This window comes from Hirundo rustica, chromosome Z (genome assembly GCF_015227805.2).
Source record: "Hirundo rustica isolate bHirRus1 chromosome Z, bHirRus1.pri.v3, whole genome shotgun sequence".
NCBI lineage: Eukaryota > Metazoa > Chordata > Aves > Passeriformes > Hirundinidae > Hirundo > Hirundo rustica.
In genome coordinates, this window is record NC_053488.1 from 28,002,127 (window position 1) to 28,019,983 (window position 17,857).

The 17,857-nt window shown below is 40.1% G+C and overlaps 1 protein-coding gene across 6 annotated transcripts in view; it reads left to right on the forward strand.

Moving 5' to 3' along the window:
* ARK2N (arkadia (RNF111) N-terminal like PKA signaling regulator 2N) overlaps nucleotides 1-16,262 on the forward strand; it is a 44,353-nt gene extending 28,091 nt beyond the window's left edge. For 5 of the 6 annotated variants that reach the window (XM_040089716.2, XM_058424059.1, XM_040089717.2 and 2 more), the window contains exons 3-5: nucleotides 6,251-6,433; nucleotides 10,483-10,609; nucleotides 13,306-16,256. In XM_040089716.2, coding sequence (XP_039945650.1) covers nucleotides 6,251-6,433; nucleotides 10,483-10,609; nucleotides 13,306-13,489 — 494 coding nt within the window. In that variant the 3' untranslated portion in view covers nucleotides 13,490-16,256. Of the gene's footprint in view, nucleotides 1-6,250; nucleotides 6,434-10,482; nucleotides 10,610-13,305 lie in introns of all 6 variants that reach the window. The other variant, XM_040089714.2, reaches the window with a different exon arrangement.
* The last annotated feature ends 1,595 nt before the right edge of the window (nucleotides 16,263-17,857 follow it).

The window sequence follows — 17,857 nt, forward strand, 5'->3', positions numbered from 1 at the left end:
TATCCATATTCCATGTGCCTTTGCTTAACTCACAATGAAAAATGCTTTATTATCTTCATTCATAATTTGGTAAATTAAGTCAAAGGTATTTTCCATCTAGTCATCAGAAAGCCTGAAAGTATGAATGCTGTTCAGCAAGACTTGAATTTTTGAGATTTCTTTTCATGTGATATGTTAAAAAATAGACAGTCTGAGAACAGATAATAATTTGATTGTTGGTTTGATTTTATGTTGTTATTATTATGATTGAAAAACCCTGCACCAAACAAAAAAGCTTTACTGTGTGAAATGAAGGAAAATGTCAGGAAAGTGGATTCACTGATAAAGTTCACTTTATGCTTTTAAAGAGAACGCTGTTACACTGCTATTGTTTTTTATTGTATTTACAATGTATTATTTGCTTAACCCTGTAAAATTTGAAATGTAACTATTGTAACCTGAAATAAATAAATAAATCTAAATAGCAACAAAGTATTTCATGCTGCTAAACAACACAAAAAAGTACAAATCTCCAGCCCCCATTCCCCTTTGAGAATTGTTTGAGGGTTCAGGTAATTTGTGCCATTTGAGCTGCACATACTTTTGAAATGGCAGGTCTGGGTCGTGTTTTAATTTAACCAGGTTTGTATTGCTTATCTGAAAGAAAAAGGCTGTCACTTCATTCTGTAGTTTCGTGAATCGGTACTTTGTGTTTGGATCAGTAGCTGATGTGTCCACTGCAAAATTATTTTGGCAAGTCACTTATCCTAAGTCTTTTAGGTTTTGGCACACAAAATACGTTTTTTTCGATTATGCTCATCTGACCTTAAAATTTGTATAGGTAATAATTCTATGTTTTGTGTAATCTGGAAGTAAATGGGACTTACCTCTTAAATTTAAGCATCAAGTGTGCATGCATGAAGTGGGCACTCTTAGGACTTTCATTATTTTAAAATATCTCAGTATTCTCACTCGTTCCATAGAAATTTATTCAGTTAGAGTAGTGAGTCTGAGACCATCCATGCCTACATTCACAGCCGAGATGTGGAGGTGAGGTTGGCAGAGGCTGTGTCTCCCTGGGCTCTGTGTGTAGTCTTTTTAGCATTTGTACCTTTCCCAAAAGCATTCCTAAGCCCTGCTTCTAAACTCCTCATTCACCAGTTAAAAATGGCCCAGTAATTGGAGGGGAATGTTGTTTTCAGCCAGGCTGAGCTCCTCTGCTCATTAGCCTTGAGCAAGCTGCACACCGCTGCCTGCCTCAGTTTCCCCCGTGAACAAAAGAGATTAATAACCACCTCAGAGCTCTCCAGGATCCACTAATGGAGAGCTTTTTGTAAGAATAAAGTACTGTAATTGTCATTCCTGTTATTACTGTACTGTTTTGTGTGTCTTAAAACTTGGGGTGATATTCATACCTAAATATGGCTCCATGTCTCTTCTTCGCAGAGACAGTGATGGCTCCAGAGAGCAATTCAGACCACTGAAATTAGGCTTTTAATTTTGGATTTACTTTAATCGGGATAGTCCTCTGGAGATTTCAGGTTTTTTTCTTCTACCTGTAGAGGAAATGTAGCAAATTTTAAATCTCATCCCTAACTCTGGAATTTATGCTGTGGAACTTGAGCACTGTAAAATTGAGGTGCCTGGGCTAAGGTGTTGCCTAAGCTTTTTCTGTTTGCTGGGGAAGGAGGGGAGTGCTCTTGATGCTCCAAGCTGCAATTTCCAGGCTGAAATTATCTGACTCTGAACTTCCTTTCTCTGGCTGTAGTGGGAAGGAGTTTAGGTGATGAGCGCTGCTCAGCATGCCTAAATGTAAGAAAGATGAAGAGAAATAATGACTTGTAATCAGAGAATGGTTTGGGTGGAAAGAGACCTTAAGGCTCATCCTGTTCCAGCCTCTGCCATGGGCAGGGACACCTTCCACTATCCCAGGTTGCTCCAAGCCCCATCCAGCCTGGCCTTGGACACTTCCATGGATCCAGGGGCAGCCACAGCTTCTCTGGGAATTCCAGCCCAGCCTCACCCCACCCTTACAGCTGAGAATTCCTTCCCAATATCCCATCTGCCCCTGCCCTCTGGCAGTGGGAAGCCATTCCCTGTGTCCTGTCCCTCCATGCCTTGTCCCAAGTGTCTCTCCAGCTCTGCCGGAGCCCCTTTAGGCACTGACAGGGGCTCTGAGGTCTCCCTGGAGTCTTAACACCTGCAACTCTCAGCCTGTCTCCACAGATTTCAAGGATTTAATTGCCCAGTCAGGTTCTGTCAGGTAATATTTTGTGTTTCCTTTGCAGTGATAAACAGCCCATGCAGTGCACAGGGACAGTGCTTCTTATGGAATGGCTGCTTTTAACCTACAGCTGAAATTTTACGCTTGAGTTCCCCTTTTTGCTTGTGCTGCCGTTATAATGAAGTATGGGGTAATAGGAGTGTGGATCTTAAAGCATGGGTTAGGCAGTTGAGTGTTGAGATGTGGCTCTAAGAAAAGCAAGGGAGCGGGTAGCAGATGAGAAGTGATTTAATTTTCTGTGTTGCAAGTTTAAAATGAGAATTGGTATGTGTAGAAATGTATTTTTGTGCATGTGACTTTTGATTCAGTTGTTTGGAGTGGAATTAGTTTTGATGAGCTGTGTAAGTTAACGGAGAACTGGACACTTGGAAATGCTGTCCCTGTGATGATCTCTGCCTCTGAATTCTTTGGGGAAAAGAAAAAGAAAGCAGGCTTTCCCTCCCCACTTATAGCATTAAATGTCAACAGCCGTATTTTGCTTCTGGTACTTACTAACTTTCAGCCTTGCCTTTTTCAAGCATTTATTACTTTAGAAATGAATTAATGCTTGTCACCAGGGAAATGTACTTCTTCCTTGGGTTCTCTAAAGATGTAATTTTTCTGAAGTAGATAGTTGAAATTACTGACCAGGGAACCTCCCAACTGTTCTATATTAAGTCTTGGTTCTGGCACAGTTTGTCATGATGTCTGTTTTGTAATCTGTTAAAATCCTGTTAGAGTCAGTAATTACGTGTAGTGTCTCTGTTAGAAAGAAAAGATGATGAATTACACCTGTGGTTGTAGATAATCCTTTTTGTCTTTCCAACTTGAAAGCTTTTTTTTTCACTTTATTTCCTAGCTGAAGCCAGTTGTCTTTATTTCTTGGTACCATACATTCACTTTGCATCGCATCACTGGATGATCCTGTACTTGGCTAGGGAAATATTATTTATTTCCAAATTTCCACTCCTGTCCTATCCATGCAGCACTGAGAAGGAAACAGGCTTTTGGGAACAGAGGATTTTTCTAAGTTGTTGGGGTTTTTTTTTTGGTTTTTTTTTTTTTTTTTTTTTGTTTTTTTTTTTTTGTTTTTTTTTTTTTTGTTTTTTTTTTTTAGTATGCCTTCACTGCAGGTTTCATCTAGTTGCTGTTGTCTGCAACTTCTTTATTGTCTCGTTTTGTGTGGTTTTTGTTGACTCTTTTTTTTAACACACATAAGCATTTATGCTTTTTTAAAATATATGTATAAATATGGGGAGTCTGAGGACTTGTTGCAGTTTGGTGGCCATTATCTTGGCTTTGTTAGTCATTTACTGGTGATAAGTATGGATAAATCTGGTGTTCAGGGCCTTTCCAAATTTCCAGATCTGATCCTGAAAGGCAAGGCTGAGAAATGCAAAAATAGATCTCTCCTGTGATTGCTTTGTAAATAGGCAGCTTGTTTGGAGTTCTTTTTTCCAGATTGTTAAATTGGTGGCTATTACCCTGAAAAATATAATTACAGTGTGCAAATTTTATTGAAAATATTTTTGTCTGTTTGATGTATACTGAATTTAAGCTAAGTTATAAGGTGTGCTCTTTGGAAGTGTGGAAGATACAAGAGTGGAGCTACAGATAACAAGTTTATGCTTGTATTTCCTACTGATGAAGACTTTCACACAAGTTATTTCTATGGGTAGGTGATGAGAATATCACTCTGCATGTATATACATTTATTATACATTTTTGCATGATTATACATGTAGGAGTGGTACAATTTTGACTTGAGACTATTGGTGCCTTTTGTCCAAATACAATTTTACTCACGTAGACATGTCTATCTAAAAATCAAATTTCACTTCTGCTTTTAGAGGTCTGAGTCAGAAGCCAGAGAAACAAAGGCCTGAAGGAACAGTCCAGAGATCCTGAAATCTTAGATAACGTGTTGAAAAAATGGTCAAATAGTCAATATTGTACTTGACCCTCGTATCTTCTGCACTTGACTGTTTATTTTTACAGCTCACATTATATATGTTCACGCTGAACTCTGATGATAAGACTGAAAGAAAACATGCCTCCCACTTTTCAGTCCAGCCCTAACTTCTGCATGTAATTTAATCATCAGCTGTCACAAATAATTAACTGAACAACAGCCAGCTTAATTCCGAACTCTGTATTCCATTATTTTGTAATTGCCTTTTAACAAGACAAAGATTGCCTTCCAGTTAATTATCAGGAATTCTGTTCCAGTCATAATCATCAGCGTTTCATGTTGCGAACAGTTTGATCTTTAATACATTGGCATTTAACAGCTCATTTATTTTTGTTGGGTCTGTTTTAAGTTTGTAATGTAACATTGTCTCATGGAATTGTTTTGGAGGCAGGTCTGATCCGAAATATTTTGCGAATTTCTTCATACCTTGTTGCAAAACTAATCTTTAGTACGACTTAAGCAAAATGTCACTCTCTGATGAACTGTGTTGCTAATCACAAAATAGGGGTTTCTGAAAATAGTCAGTTAAATTTTATTTCAGGCACCAAGTTACTAAAAAACACCCCCTCTGAAAAAGCCCCTAAAACCAAAATCTGTTCTAAAAACCTCAGAAAAACAGCTTCCCAGGGAAGTAATTTTGAAACTTCAAGTTCATTGTGTTGTTTCTGTCTTCAACAGCCACTTAAAACTCTGAAAAGAAACCAGTTTTTCCTAAGGTTTTTCATTTTATTCTTTATCACTTTAAAAGATTTCATTAGTCATTTTGTAACTCTGAAAGTCCTGACTTCCTGAACACATTCTTAGTTTATGATTATTTTATGCTATCCCATACAAGTTGTACCCTCCATGTATCACATCCATAACAAAAAGGTCCTGCCGATGCTCAGCTGCAGAACTCCAAGAACCTCGGAGTTAAAGAATTGCAAAGATGCTGAGCTTTGGCCCTGCCTGTGTTTCTGTCTTATCCTCATCTGTGTGGATGAAGCCTTGATCCAAAGAAAGTTTTGATCCTCTCATTTGGGGAGGGGGGGCTCCAACCACTTTCATCCACGCTGTCAGTGAGTTGTAGATGGGGCAAGGCATTTGAGCTAAAACACTCACATGCTCTCAGAATTGCATTATTTATCCTTTTTATCTGCTCCCACATCAGTCTTTGCCTTGAATTTGCTTAGGTTTTTTTCTGAACTTCTAGCATGCTTTCCAATTAGAAGTGATTTTCATTCATCACAAAGAATCCAGTTTGTCCTAACAAAACAGATCAAAAATAGTTTTTTGTTATTCCTCAAGGACAGATTTCAGAATCACGTAAGCAATTTTATCTCCCTCTTTCCTCCTTTATTATGGTGGCCAAAAATTCATCTGACAATCATGTTGAATAAAAAGCATATTTATCACTGCACAATATAATTTTGTTTCTTGTTATTGTTGATCTTTAAAAAACCCCCCAATAAACACAACCAAAAAACATTGCAATTTTGGAAAATCCCCCTGCCCTTGACAGGTGAATGGTATGAAAGGAAAGTTGCCTAATGTTAAATTCATTGTCACTGGATCTGTTTTATGAAAAAATTAATTTTATTCAATCAACCCTTACAGTAATGTAAGCTGTCATTTGACTTCTGTAAAATTCTCTAGATAAATACCTTGTCTGCCCAATTTAATGTCCTGTAATTTTCTTTTTTTAATTTTTAATTTTAAACTGGAGGTTTTATCCTTTAAAGATTGTAAATGTAACATTGTCAGATATGGAGATGTTTATGTGTTAATGTAAAAGACAGTACACAAATAACTGATACTCTGATAAATGTGTGTTTCTGACACTTGTGTTTTCTGTGTATGCAAATGTCAAAACGTCTCTGTAATCTCAGACTATGTTCATTAACTGAAATTTAATAATTCATACAATTTACTACTATGTAACTTTTAAGAGCTTTGTGTAGGATGTTGCATTAATCCTTAAACAAATTATTTGTACTTTTTGAGGTGTGTTTCAGTCTGTGCTGATTTCTAACCCATGTTGCTTTTCTCCCCTGCAGATGGACCCCCTGTTGTGGCTCACTATGATATATCAGACACAAACTCAGACCCAGAAGTGGTAAATGTGGACAATCTGTTGGCGGCTGCAGTAGTTCAAGAGCACAGTAATTCCTTAGGAAATCAAGACTCAGGATCTGCCTGGAGAACCAGAGGGCTGCTGAGTGAAATGAGTCCTGATACAGGTTTGTTTAAATTCTCTGACATTTGTGCCAGCATTGGAGTTGGTGTCTCCCGCAAGATTTCTTGCTTTCAGTATTTTTATAGTTTATACAGCTGTAAAAGCTACCTATGTGGATTTTGTAATTTGTGCTTATTAAAAAGGTCTGACATTTACTGCAAAATACAAGTGATAAAAATTGACAAATATTCCTGCAATATGTTTCTGACACTAATTTTCTTAACTACTCTTCTTTTCCTTCTAATTACTACAGGAAACTTAGGTCTGGGGTTTTGGTGGTTTTTTTTTTTTTTAAATGAAACTGACCTAATCTTGTTACTGAATGATTGATTATGACTTCCCATGCTACTAGCTAGTCAACTGGTCCTAATCTCATTTTCAGTATTGGGATTGCCTGTATATGTATTTTTTGTTTGTTTGTCTCTTTATATCTCTAAAAGACTAGCATTAATTCTTCCCATATTTCATCTGCACTTCCAACACCCCTTAGAAAATTGGACAGTTTTGGAGCAGGGATTATTTTCTATCCACTTTACGTCACAGCTTTTTATGCCAACGTTTTACTTCCTTTCCACTCATTTTCTTAACTCCCATGTTAGGATTTCAGGCTGCATAAGACACGCAAGTCATGCCTGGCATGGTGGAGCACAACAGGTTTGTATTTTGTGCTGTGTTTCCCAAAGATCTCCTGCCACAGGGCACCACATGGGGAGTGTTGTTGTGGCTCCGAGCTGCTTTTCACTGTTTAGAAGGCTTAAAAGAAACACAATTAGATGGTGCTTTGTAGAGAGCTAGTCCATTACTATGGAGTCTACAAGTCCACGATTTGAGTATGAGAATCTCTGCATTATTTTCACTGTGGTCCATGGCTGGATGTTGTTCCAGACTTTTTGAAGCTTGCCTTTGTTTTCCAAGCTCATTGGTATTTTTTGCATGACAGCAGCTGTCTGATAGCTATTTGACCCCTAGCAATCCCAGTCCTTTATTAAGGGATTTATTAAACAATTAGAACAGCTGAAATCACCTGTATCACATAGCACTAATGGATCAGTACACCAGATGGATGTAAGGAAATAAAAAGTAATATTTCTTATCAAGCTTTCTTCCACTTTTCTCTTAAAATGCTGCAGTGTAGGCAGATTTTTTTTTTCCTTTCTCCATGTATAGCCAAGGGAACTTGCAGGTAAAAGAAAACAGGAAACATCAAGAGTTTCCTTCATCCCTGGGAATGTTCATACGGATTTGGTCCTGGTGCTATGGCAATGTCAGCAGCTGAAAGAATGAATCTCTTTTTGCTCATGCACACATTTTACCCTGCAGCCTCAGTACAGATCTGACTGCATCTTTGCCAGTGCTGGCCTTTTCCTGCCAGGTCTAGGATTGCACATTGGAAAAGCAGAATTTTCAAATTTTGTGTTTGGTTCACAAATGTAGTCTTCAGCCTGTATCTAGTTTAGCAGACTTTAAAGAATGTTTTACCATGGGAAAATAACAACATAAGCAGCTCTATCAAAGTGAAAATTCTTTTTATCTATCACATCTTTGTGCATGGACAAATATTTGGGGCTGTTTTGCAAGCCCTAGTGGTGTAGGGCAAGCAAAACATCACTTTGGGCGTCGTCCTAATGTTCGTGCAAAGAAATTAACGGTGTAGGCATGTTATTAGGCATGAAATTTTTATAGCCAGAGGCCGTAAATCTGTCTGTGCTATAATCCTCATTAACACTCAGCTGCTCTGCTAATCATGGTTTCGCTACTGCTAATTATCTTTTTGTTGTCTGAACTTAAAGCTATGGTAATATGTAGAAGCTCTTTTGGGACTCCAGTTTATACCTCTAGGGGTACTTGGGGGGCTATTTAGGAGCTGGTCTGCTTTGCTCCTTTGACGGACATTACCCTGTCAAGAAAATAAAGGGTGTTTAAGCATTGAAAGAAGATATTAGGGCCATCCCATTCCACTCCCCACCATGGGATGGGATGTCCTTCCACTATCCCAGGTTCCTCAGAGCTCTATCCAACTTGGCCTTGGACACTTCCTGGGATGGGGCAGCCACAGCGTCTCTGAGCAACCTGTGCCAGGGCTGCACCACCCTCGCAGGAAAAAACTTCTCCCCAGAGTCCAATCCAGCCCTGCCCTCTGGCAATATGAAGCCCCTGGCAAGAGAATCAAAGCCTCTGAGCACATTCACTTCATGTTCACAGTCTGCCCATCCACTTCTATTAAAGAAATACCCATGAACCATTTTTGGGCTTCCTGGCAGTCAGTGGTGTTTGCCAAGAAATGTTCAGCTGAACTGCAATGCTAGGAAGAGCTATTAATTTAATTAATTAATGTCTGGGCTATTAATTTAAGTTCAGCTGACAAGGTTTTTTTTCTCTTGTGAGGTGGAAACTTCTTTAGGTACCTGGCAACACATGTGTTTCCTTCCCTTGCTAATCCTGATCCAATCACCAAGGGTCTTGGCTTTCCCAAAACTGAACATAAAGCATGGTCTCTGCTCCTGCACAAGAGCTGGAGAGGAACACGGGACAAGGCACGGAGGGACAGGACACAGGGAATGGCTTCCCCCTGCCTGAGGGCAGGGACAAATGGGATATTGGGGAGGAATTCCTGGCTGTGAGGGTGGTCAGGTCCTGGCAGAGGTTGTCCAGAGAAGCTGTAGCTGCCCCTGGATCCCTGGGAGTGTTCAAGGCCAGGTTAGACAGGGCTTGGAGCAACCTGGGCTAGTGGAAGGTGGGTAGCTTGGCAGGGGGTGGAACTGGATGAGCTTTAAGGTGCCTTTCAACTCGAACCATTCTGTGATTCTATTTGCTTTCATCTTTGTCACGTGCTTAAAAGCAATCATTAGAAAGTTTCCCTGGCACTTTTTTCAAGTTTAATTTCTTCTGTTTCTTTTTAATCTCCCTGGGGGTATAATCAGTTCTGCATGTTCACACACCTTTGAAATCCTGTGGATCATTATTGCTTATCCTCCTCCTCTCGTCTTTGAGGAGGTGTCCACTCAAACTAGATACACATAAAATATTCACCTACTCTCAAATTTCCTGCTCAACAAATGACTCTTCCCCTGTGTACTTCAGCTGAGCAAGTGTTTTTTCAGAAGTAGGTAGTATCAGCTACTTCACAGCTGCCCAGCGTCCCTTAGGCTAATGATAAAGAGAGACAGTAGAATTAATCATCTTCTCTTTTTCCTGGGGAAAAAAACCCCAAAACCTAGTAGAAGTTATATATTTTAATTAATTGATTTTTTTCAAGAAATCTATTTTCTGTGGGTGAAATAATAATTTCACATGCAAGTATCATCCTATATGATTCAACACAGGTTCACTAACTGGGGTGAAAAACCTTCTTAGCAGCACTTGGCAGAAAAGGCAAAAATGTGCTACACTTGCTGTGAGTATTTAGGGAGGGCATGTGGTTTGACTGAATGACAAACTAGATGTCATTGAGGAGCTATAATAAAAAACCAGCCCTGCTGCATATGGGACTTAAGAAAACCACTTTTTATTTTCAAGTATTTGTAATAATGTTAGAGCAGATGTGTGAAGCACTGCCAGAAACTGCTGGGTTTGCTGTGGTTTTTTGCTGATCAGCTTCCCCTAGTTTTTTATGTAAGGAAATTAAAGTAATTTTCCTCGATGTGTGGGATGTTTCTGTCCAGCTTATAGGCTTTTTTTTTTTTTTTTTTTTTCCTATAGTAGCATTGCATTTGCTTAGATTGTTTTCTTTCTAATGTCGAAGAGGTTTAGGGACAGTCTGTAGGACTGTCATAACATTTCAACTGGAAATTCTAATTGCTCTTGCTGCAGCAGTCGGGCTTTGCTCATGTTTGTGTGACAGCACCATCCCCAGAGCTACTGATACCAACTAAATCCAGTGTTTTTCCTGTGTCAGGTGATGAATTGTGAGTTGAAAAAACTTGGTCTAATAAGATTTTCTAATCTCGGTGTTGGTTTGGTTTTTTGTTAGGTTGGGAAACTCCTTTTCCAGCAGATTTCTGAGTCATGTAAGCTGTTAAACACTGTCTCTATTCTCATTTTCCCCATCTTTAGGTCATTTGGATCCAGGCTTCCTCACAGGTGACAAAACTTCCTGTGGCAATGCCCAGGCCAATGAAGAAATTAACATTGCTTCTTCTGATAGCGAAGTAGAGATTGTTGGAGTTCAGGAACATGCCAGGTATGGATTATTTTTTCTTGCTCTAATATTACTTTCATTTTATCAGAATGTCTGCATTACCAAAATCAATAAAGAAAGAACTGCTGGCCTTCACTTCTGTAGTTACCCATCCTTGAGTGACGCCCAAAAGGCAGCAAATGTTGTCCTTGCATGACCAACTCTTTTGGAAAATGTCAGTTCCTTAGGAAGCAGCTCTCCTGGCTGTTTATGCAGCAGAACCCAGGGCTTGGAGGGTCTTTGTGCTGATAGTAAAGGGTATGGATTCACCCTCCAGCACTGGCTGGTATTAGTCTGTGCAGCACTGCACACAGGACGCTTGTGTGTCTGTCCCCTCTTTGAAAGCTTTCCATGCTGCTGTCTCGATCATACTTACCCTCTATGGGAATGGAAATGTAAGCTAAATGCAGAGTTGCTGTTTAAAATGAGTTTTAGTAGATATGGACTAAAATATTTCAGCAAATCAGACTAAAATCACTCGTCTGTGCTTTCCTTTGTTCCTGTACCCATCTCCCACAGACCAGTGTTTACTGCCTCTCTTGAATACTCACTCACACATTTCAGTTGTTTGAATCTTATTCAGAGTTTTATTTCTCTTGCAAGTCTAGGCTTGCAATTATGAAGTATAGATGGGCTTTTGGCAGGATTGTCATTTGGACAAGGGTTAGGTTTTTGATCAGTATTTTCTGCACACTTAGTTAGTGTGCTGTTTGGATCCTGGTTTTTATTCTGCTCCCTATTCCATGTCATCTTGGGCCGGTGTGAGTTCTGACACCCCGGAGTTTGTCCATCATTTGTAGTTCTTCAGGTTCTTAATGAACTGGGTCTGTTTCTCATCATTGGGATATTCCTTGGCATCTGCTTAGGACACCAGATCATATTTTTCAGTTTGTTTGATTTTTCACCAGCAGAATTTTTTCAATCATGCATGCATATAAACCAGTTTTTCTCTAGTTTTTCTTAGGAGGTTTTTTGGGGTTTTTTATTGCCTTTACTTGGTATCTTCCCTTAATTGCAGATTGGAAGCTTGTTCCCTGAGCTCATGTTTGACTGAATGTTTTGCTGTTGGCTGCTCGTGTGACTAGTTTAAGGACAAACTTTTATTTTTCTGAGATATCTCTTCTGTGAGATAATTTATGGCTTGGCTTTCATCATCTTCAGGAAGAAAAGTTAGTCTTAGCTTTGCCTAAACACTGAGGACTGTTCTCAGAGTGGTACTACAGTCCCGGAGACCAAACATCATATTTAATTTGCTCTGCCTACAAGCTTTTCTTGCCAGTTATGCTTAAAAATATTTCTCCTTAAAAGAAAGCTTTAAAAGAAAGAAATGCTGTATATTTGTTAGAGTTACAGGGTCTTATTTCTAATTCTTTGTAGATATATACTTTAAGTATGTGTTTTTATGACTGAAGAAGTAATGAAAGAACCATTCTGAACATCACATCTAAACCTAAGCAGCGTATCTGAGAAGGCAATGAGACATTTATATTTAGAGAAGTTACAGCTCAGAGAGTGAGATTTTTCATTTTATTTCATGAAACTCCAACCAGAACCAAGACAGCTGAGCATAACCTAAGTAGTTTTGGAGAAAATAAATAGCACGGATTTAAATTGGAACAAATAAAATGTCAGGGATATTTGATCAGTGCAGGAAATTTGAGTTCCTGAAATACACATGCCTTCGTAAAGACATGGGAAAAGATTACCCGAGCAGCCAGAACACCTCATGTTTATCCATGCAGCTAGGGGCAGCTACAGCCACTACCAATGCTTACAAGAGCAAAACAATTTTTAGAGCACTAGGTATCAAATTTTATTAGTGCCCATGCAGGATTTACAGCTGGAAATGGAGTGATCATCCTAAAGCCTCTAGTAAATGCCTGTCATCACTTCATCATACACAAAATTATTCTGCCTTTCATTTCGCATTTCTTTTTTCTAAATGCTCCTATTTTGTGTGTCATTTGTCATGTATCTACTATGGCTACTACAGGTAAAAATGCTGTGTGAATAGGTACCTGTGTATTGTGCTTCAGCAGGGCACCGGAGCCTTATCTTCAAGTACATCTTTTAGTATCATTGTCTGTAGTGACTTTAAGCTTAAATGTTTTGCTGAAGTGGGGCTGAACTCTTGACAGTGAGCATTTCCCAGCATGTTGTAATTTTCAGTTAAAAAGACCGAAACAAAAAAAATCAGACCTAACAGCTGTAACAACATAATTAGCAAGATCTCTTTTGCAATTATTCTAATCAAAGTATTATTACCTCCTTGTATTAATATGGCTTTGGTTTAATATTGCAGTATAGCTTTTCTTTTTCTCTTACGCAGCCTTACTTTAATTTTTTTTCTTTTTAAAAAGTCCAGTGGGTAAAGCTACATCAGGAAACCGTGCAGTGTACTACACGTAGTGGGGCAGGCTTCCTCAAGATCCTTGGGATTCAGGCACCTATTTTTTAAGGAAGATCACATTACACCCACAGGCATTCCTTTGGAATAATTTAATCCCCACCAAATCCCCCAAAATTTAAATTTAGCTTTATTCAGTGGATGTTTGAGATGCCATGGACTCTACAAGTTGGAAAATCCAGTTTGGAGAGGGAAGTACTAACCAGATAATGGTAAAACACTGGGGGTGGGGATGTCATGGCTGAGCTGAGCAGTGTCCCTGATGCTGTGCGTGTCCCTTTTCTTGCTGCAGGTGTGTGCATCCCAGGGGAGGAGTGATCCAGAGTGTGTCCTCCTGGAAGCGCAGCTCGCCGTTTGGGAGCGCCCAGCCCGCGCAGCCATGGACAGCAGTGGCTCCCCAGCAGAACTGGTCCTCGCCCCCAGAAGTGGTGGACCTCACTCTGGATGAGGACACCAGGCGCAAATACCTCCTGTAACAACGCCGTGTCACTGTGCTCTGCCCCATCCCCTCCTGCCCTCCCTGGCACAGAAGTTCACTGGTTAAACCATCACCTCCAGAGGCCCCGTCCTTGGCACTGTGCAACCCAAACCCACGGCATTTCTCCACGTCCACAGGAATGTAGTCTGATTTCAGTATCACTTCAAAAGGTTTTGCCTTCTCCAAGGAGGATTCCTGCCCAGAGTTAACAGCACCAAATTTAAAACACATGTGCAGTTACTAACGTGTGTGTGTATATCTAGCGAAATAACTGCGTGCAAACTTACGTCCTCCCACCCTCCCCACTTCCCAACTTTCTAATTTATCAGTATCTTGAGTTTGTTAGTAGAAGTTAGTGTGTTGCTGTGTGAGCATCAGTGGTTTTGAGAAATGCTGTGTCCTCACTGATTTCAGCAGAACTGGGGGGATATTCAACACTCCCAGAATTTGGGCCAGGAGTATTTTTCACCCAAGCTGATATGGTTATGTTACCAGCAGGGGGGGTTGACTTTAGTGCAAACGGCCCACAACAAATGCACTGAACAGCGTTTAATTAAAACATTTTTATTTTCAATGTAATTTATAGTTTATACTCTTCAGTGCTGAGTCTTCTGTCTACTTGTCTACTGTATTTCAGTGGTCAATTCCCACAGCTTGGAATGGCTAAAATAGTAATAGTAGTGACTTAGGAGCAGCTGAGCATTGCAAAAGCACAGGAAAAGGTAATAAAAAGGCCCAGCATCCTCTCCTTTTTAATTACAGCTGAACTTTTTTACCTTTATCTAAGTCTCGCCTGGAGTAGATGAAGGTGAGAAATGAAATGTTTTACTTGTAGTCTCCATCTCTGCTGCTGCTTGTTTGCTTCATTCACCTCACCTCATTCAGCTCAGAAAATATAAAACAAATCCCAAGAAAATTCCAAAGCTCCAGCCTGGCAAAGGGATGTTCAACTGGGACCTGTTCCTGGAATTTGTGGGGCACTCAAGTGCTTAAAACTCTGTCCTAAAAGATGTTGCAGGGTCAGGGTCAGAAACTAAGGTTGTGGTATTAATTTTTTTTTTTTTTTTTTAATTTATTAATCTGCACCATTTCCCTGGCTTTCAATCATGTCTCTCATGCTAGTTTTGGAAATGCCAAGATTCAGGAAACACTCCTACCAGAATATTTACCAAAATCAGTGGAGCTTTAGCGGGCTGCAGTTTCTGTGGTCTATATGGAAATTCCTGCCCCTCATCTGTCATTTTGAACCTTTCCCGAGGCAAAAACCAAAGATAATACTTCAACAAGATGATATTATTCACTTTAAATGTCTACTGTGCAATTGAAACATTCTTTCATATTCCAGATGTTTCTATTGGGAATTTGGTACAGCTCTGCCATTATATTTTTTACTATTTAGGGCTGAACAGAGGTGGTTGGGACATTGGAAATTCTGCTTTCCTTTTGGGTTGGCTGGTTTCAAAATTTATTTGGTTTCCTATAATTTTATCTGTGGGCAAAATAAAAAATTAAAATAGAGTTACCTTTGTTGTCACGTAAAGGAAAAACAGCCCAGCAGGGGATATAGTTAGTTACAAACATCTGTTTCTTCCATAAGCAGAATAGTTCATACTGCACTTTACAGAACAGCTAGGTAAGGATTGATATTCCCATTTCCAGCTTTCCAGAACATTGAACATAAGTGTCTTGCACGGCCAGAAAAATATCTGTGATGTTTTTAGTGACCAGTTCCTTTCTGTGGGAGGGGAGCATGGATGGAGCCCGTTGGCCCTGCAGCAGGGAAAGGCCCCATGCTGCTCTGCCCATCCTTTCTCCTCATGTTTCCATCAGCTGTGAGCTCACAGACCTGTTGCAAAGGTAACTTTGGAACAGCCACCTCCTGTGGCTGCTTCTTCCCATTTCACAGTCTCCTGAAGATTGGTTATGAAGAAAGTTGCAGAGACCCTGTTTGCAGTCCTTCAGTGAAAAAATGCAGACTAACTCTTCTTGTTTGTCAGTTTGTATATGATGTGACTTCCATAAAAATGACTTCCATATGTGACTTCCATAAAAATGACTGCCTCCTAACCAAACTTCCTCCAGCTGTGCACTGTGTTTGTTTAAACAGCTCATGTATGGTAGTCTGATGCAGGTTTTCTTTTATTTAAAACTATGTGTTTTCTCTTAACAAATTTCAAGGCTAGTGATCTGAAAAATGCAATCACTGGATATGGGCAGGTAATAGTTTGGGGTTGTTTCTTTCTTCTTTTTTTTCCTTCTTTTTCTTTTCTTTTTTTTTTTTTTTTAACTTCTATTTTATAAAAAGAGCAAAAACATGTCTGGGTGATTTTTGCTCTTCTCAACAGGAAAGAGAAAAGTTAGCCATTGTATGGCTGAGAACCAATGCACTTGGGGCCTGGTCCAGAGCCCACTGGGGTTGGTGTGGGGCTGCCCATCAACCTCAGTGCGTGTTGTCTCGAGACCTTCAGGGTTTAGCAGTTTTCCTGAATTGCTGGAGTGTGAACTTGGAATCTTCTATAGTGAAGACAAATCGTTGCTCAGAATATAAATGTTTAAAATGTGCGCCTCTAGTTAAAAATAAAATTTGATTCTTCTTGACACTCACTATTTAGTTCTCATTTTCCATCTAGTATTTAATGGTCTTTGGAGAGAAATAATAATTAAACAGAGTGTTATATATATATAAATATATATATTTTTGGTGCAAGAGGAGACCTTCTGTTTTTTGAAACAAGTCTGTAGCATAAAGGTTAAACTATTTTAAGATTGAATAAAATAGAGTGTATTATTTAAACAATATAGATTTGTTGGTGCTTTTTTTCTTCCATCAAATATGCTGCTGTTTTTCACATCTCCCAATTAAATCCATAAATTCTGGGTTACAGTTGCTGAAACTCAGCACTGTTTCTTGCTTTAACACATTTAATTTTGCACGTCCAAAATGTTAAAAGTGATTTCCCAGCTGCAAAACTTTCCTTTTATCTTGGACAAGGGCAGGACCATCACTTCTCCATGTAGCATTAGTGCCAGGGGATGTGCAGGTATCAGTGACCAGTGGCTGCTGCCCACCACAGAATCCCAGGACAGTTTGGTTTGGGTTGGAGGGGACCTTACAAATTGTCCCTTTCCACCCCCTTCCATAGGCAGGGACACCTTCCACTAGCCCAGGTTGCTTCAAACCCTGTCCAACCTGGCCTTGGACACTTCCAAGGATCCAGAGGCAGCCACTGCTTCTCTGGGAAACCTGTGCCAGGGTTTCACCCCCTTCACAGCCAGGAATTCCTGTCCAGTACCCCATCCAACCCTGTTTTCTCTCCATTTAAAGCCATTCCCTGTGTCCTGTCCTTCCATGCTTTGTCCCAAAGTGCTTCTCCAGCTCTCCTGGAGCCCCTTTAGGCACTGACAGGGGCTCTGAGGTCTCCCTGGAGCTTTCTCTTCTGCAGGTGAACACCCTGAGCTCTCCCAGGCTGGCTCCAGAGCAGAGGGCCTCCAGCCCTGGGAGCATCTCCTTGGCTGCCTCTGGACTGGCTCCAGCTGCTCCCTGTCCTCTCTGTTTTGGGGCTCATTGTGCCCTGCAGAATCCCTTCCAGGCATGCAATTTCATCACAGTTTCCACCTGCCCACACACCTGAGTCCTTCAGATGTCTGAGTAATCTTCATACCATTATTCTCTGACTGCATCCCCCTGTCCCATCCTCCCAGACATCTGCTGGTCAGTGGGACTGTTTGATTCAGAGGCTGATGCTACAAAGCAGGTCCTCTCTGACCAGGGGAGTGGTGCCAGGGTGAGCTGTATTCAGAGAACCACAAAATTGTACTGGGGAATTTGGAGCCACAAGTAAAGAGGAGGGTGGTAAAGCACAACTGCACTGTGCTGAACTTGGGGTCCTGCTGCCTGCCAGCCCCCTCACAGGCAAAATGAAAATGGGAATAATAATGATAATAATGATAATAATGATAATGATGATAATAATAACAATTATTATTATTACTATTACTACTACTATTCAGTATATTTCCAGTGTTTTACATGTATTTATCACATGAGAAAGCTCCCTGTGCAAATCAGGAAGGCAATTTATCCATGTATTTAAAGTACCAATATGGATAATGGAGGTGAAGTGAGTTGATTTTCAGCCTCACCAAGTCCTTGGCATTTGTGGAGCCAAATTCTGGGCCTGGTGGTTGTTGCAGAGGTGGGCACCAGTCTCACATTTTATTTTGTGCTTATCAGCAGCTGACAGAGAACAGAGCCGTGGAGTTCAGTGCAGATGTGGCAAGAGGACAGACAAAATACCTCCCAAACATTTTCTTCTCTATCACCAAGAGATACCCAGAGTCTATAGGCTGTAGGGTACACTGAATG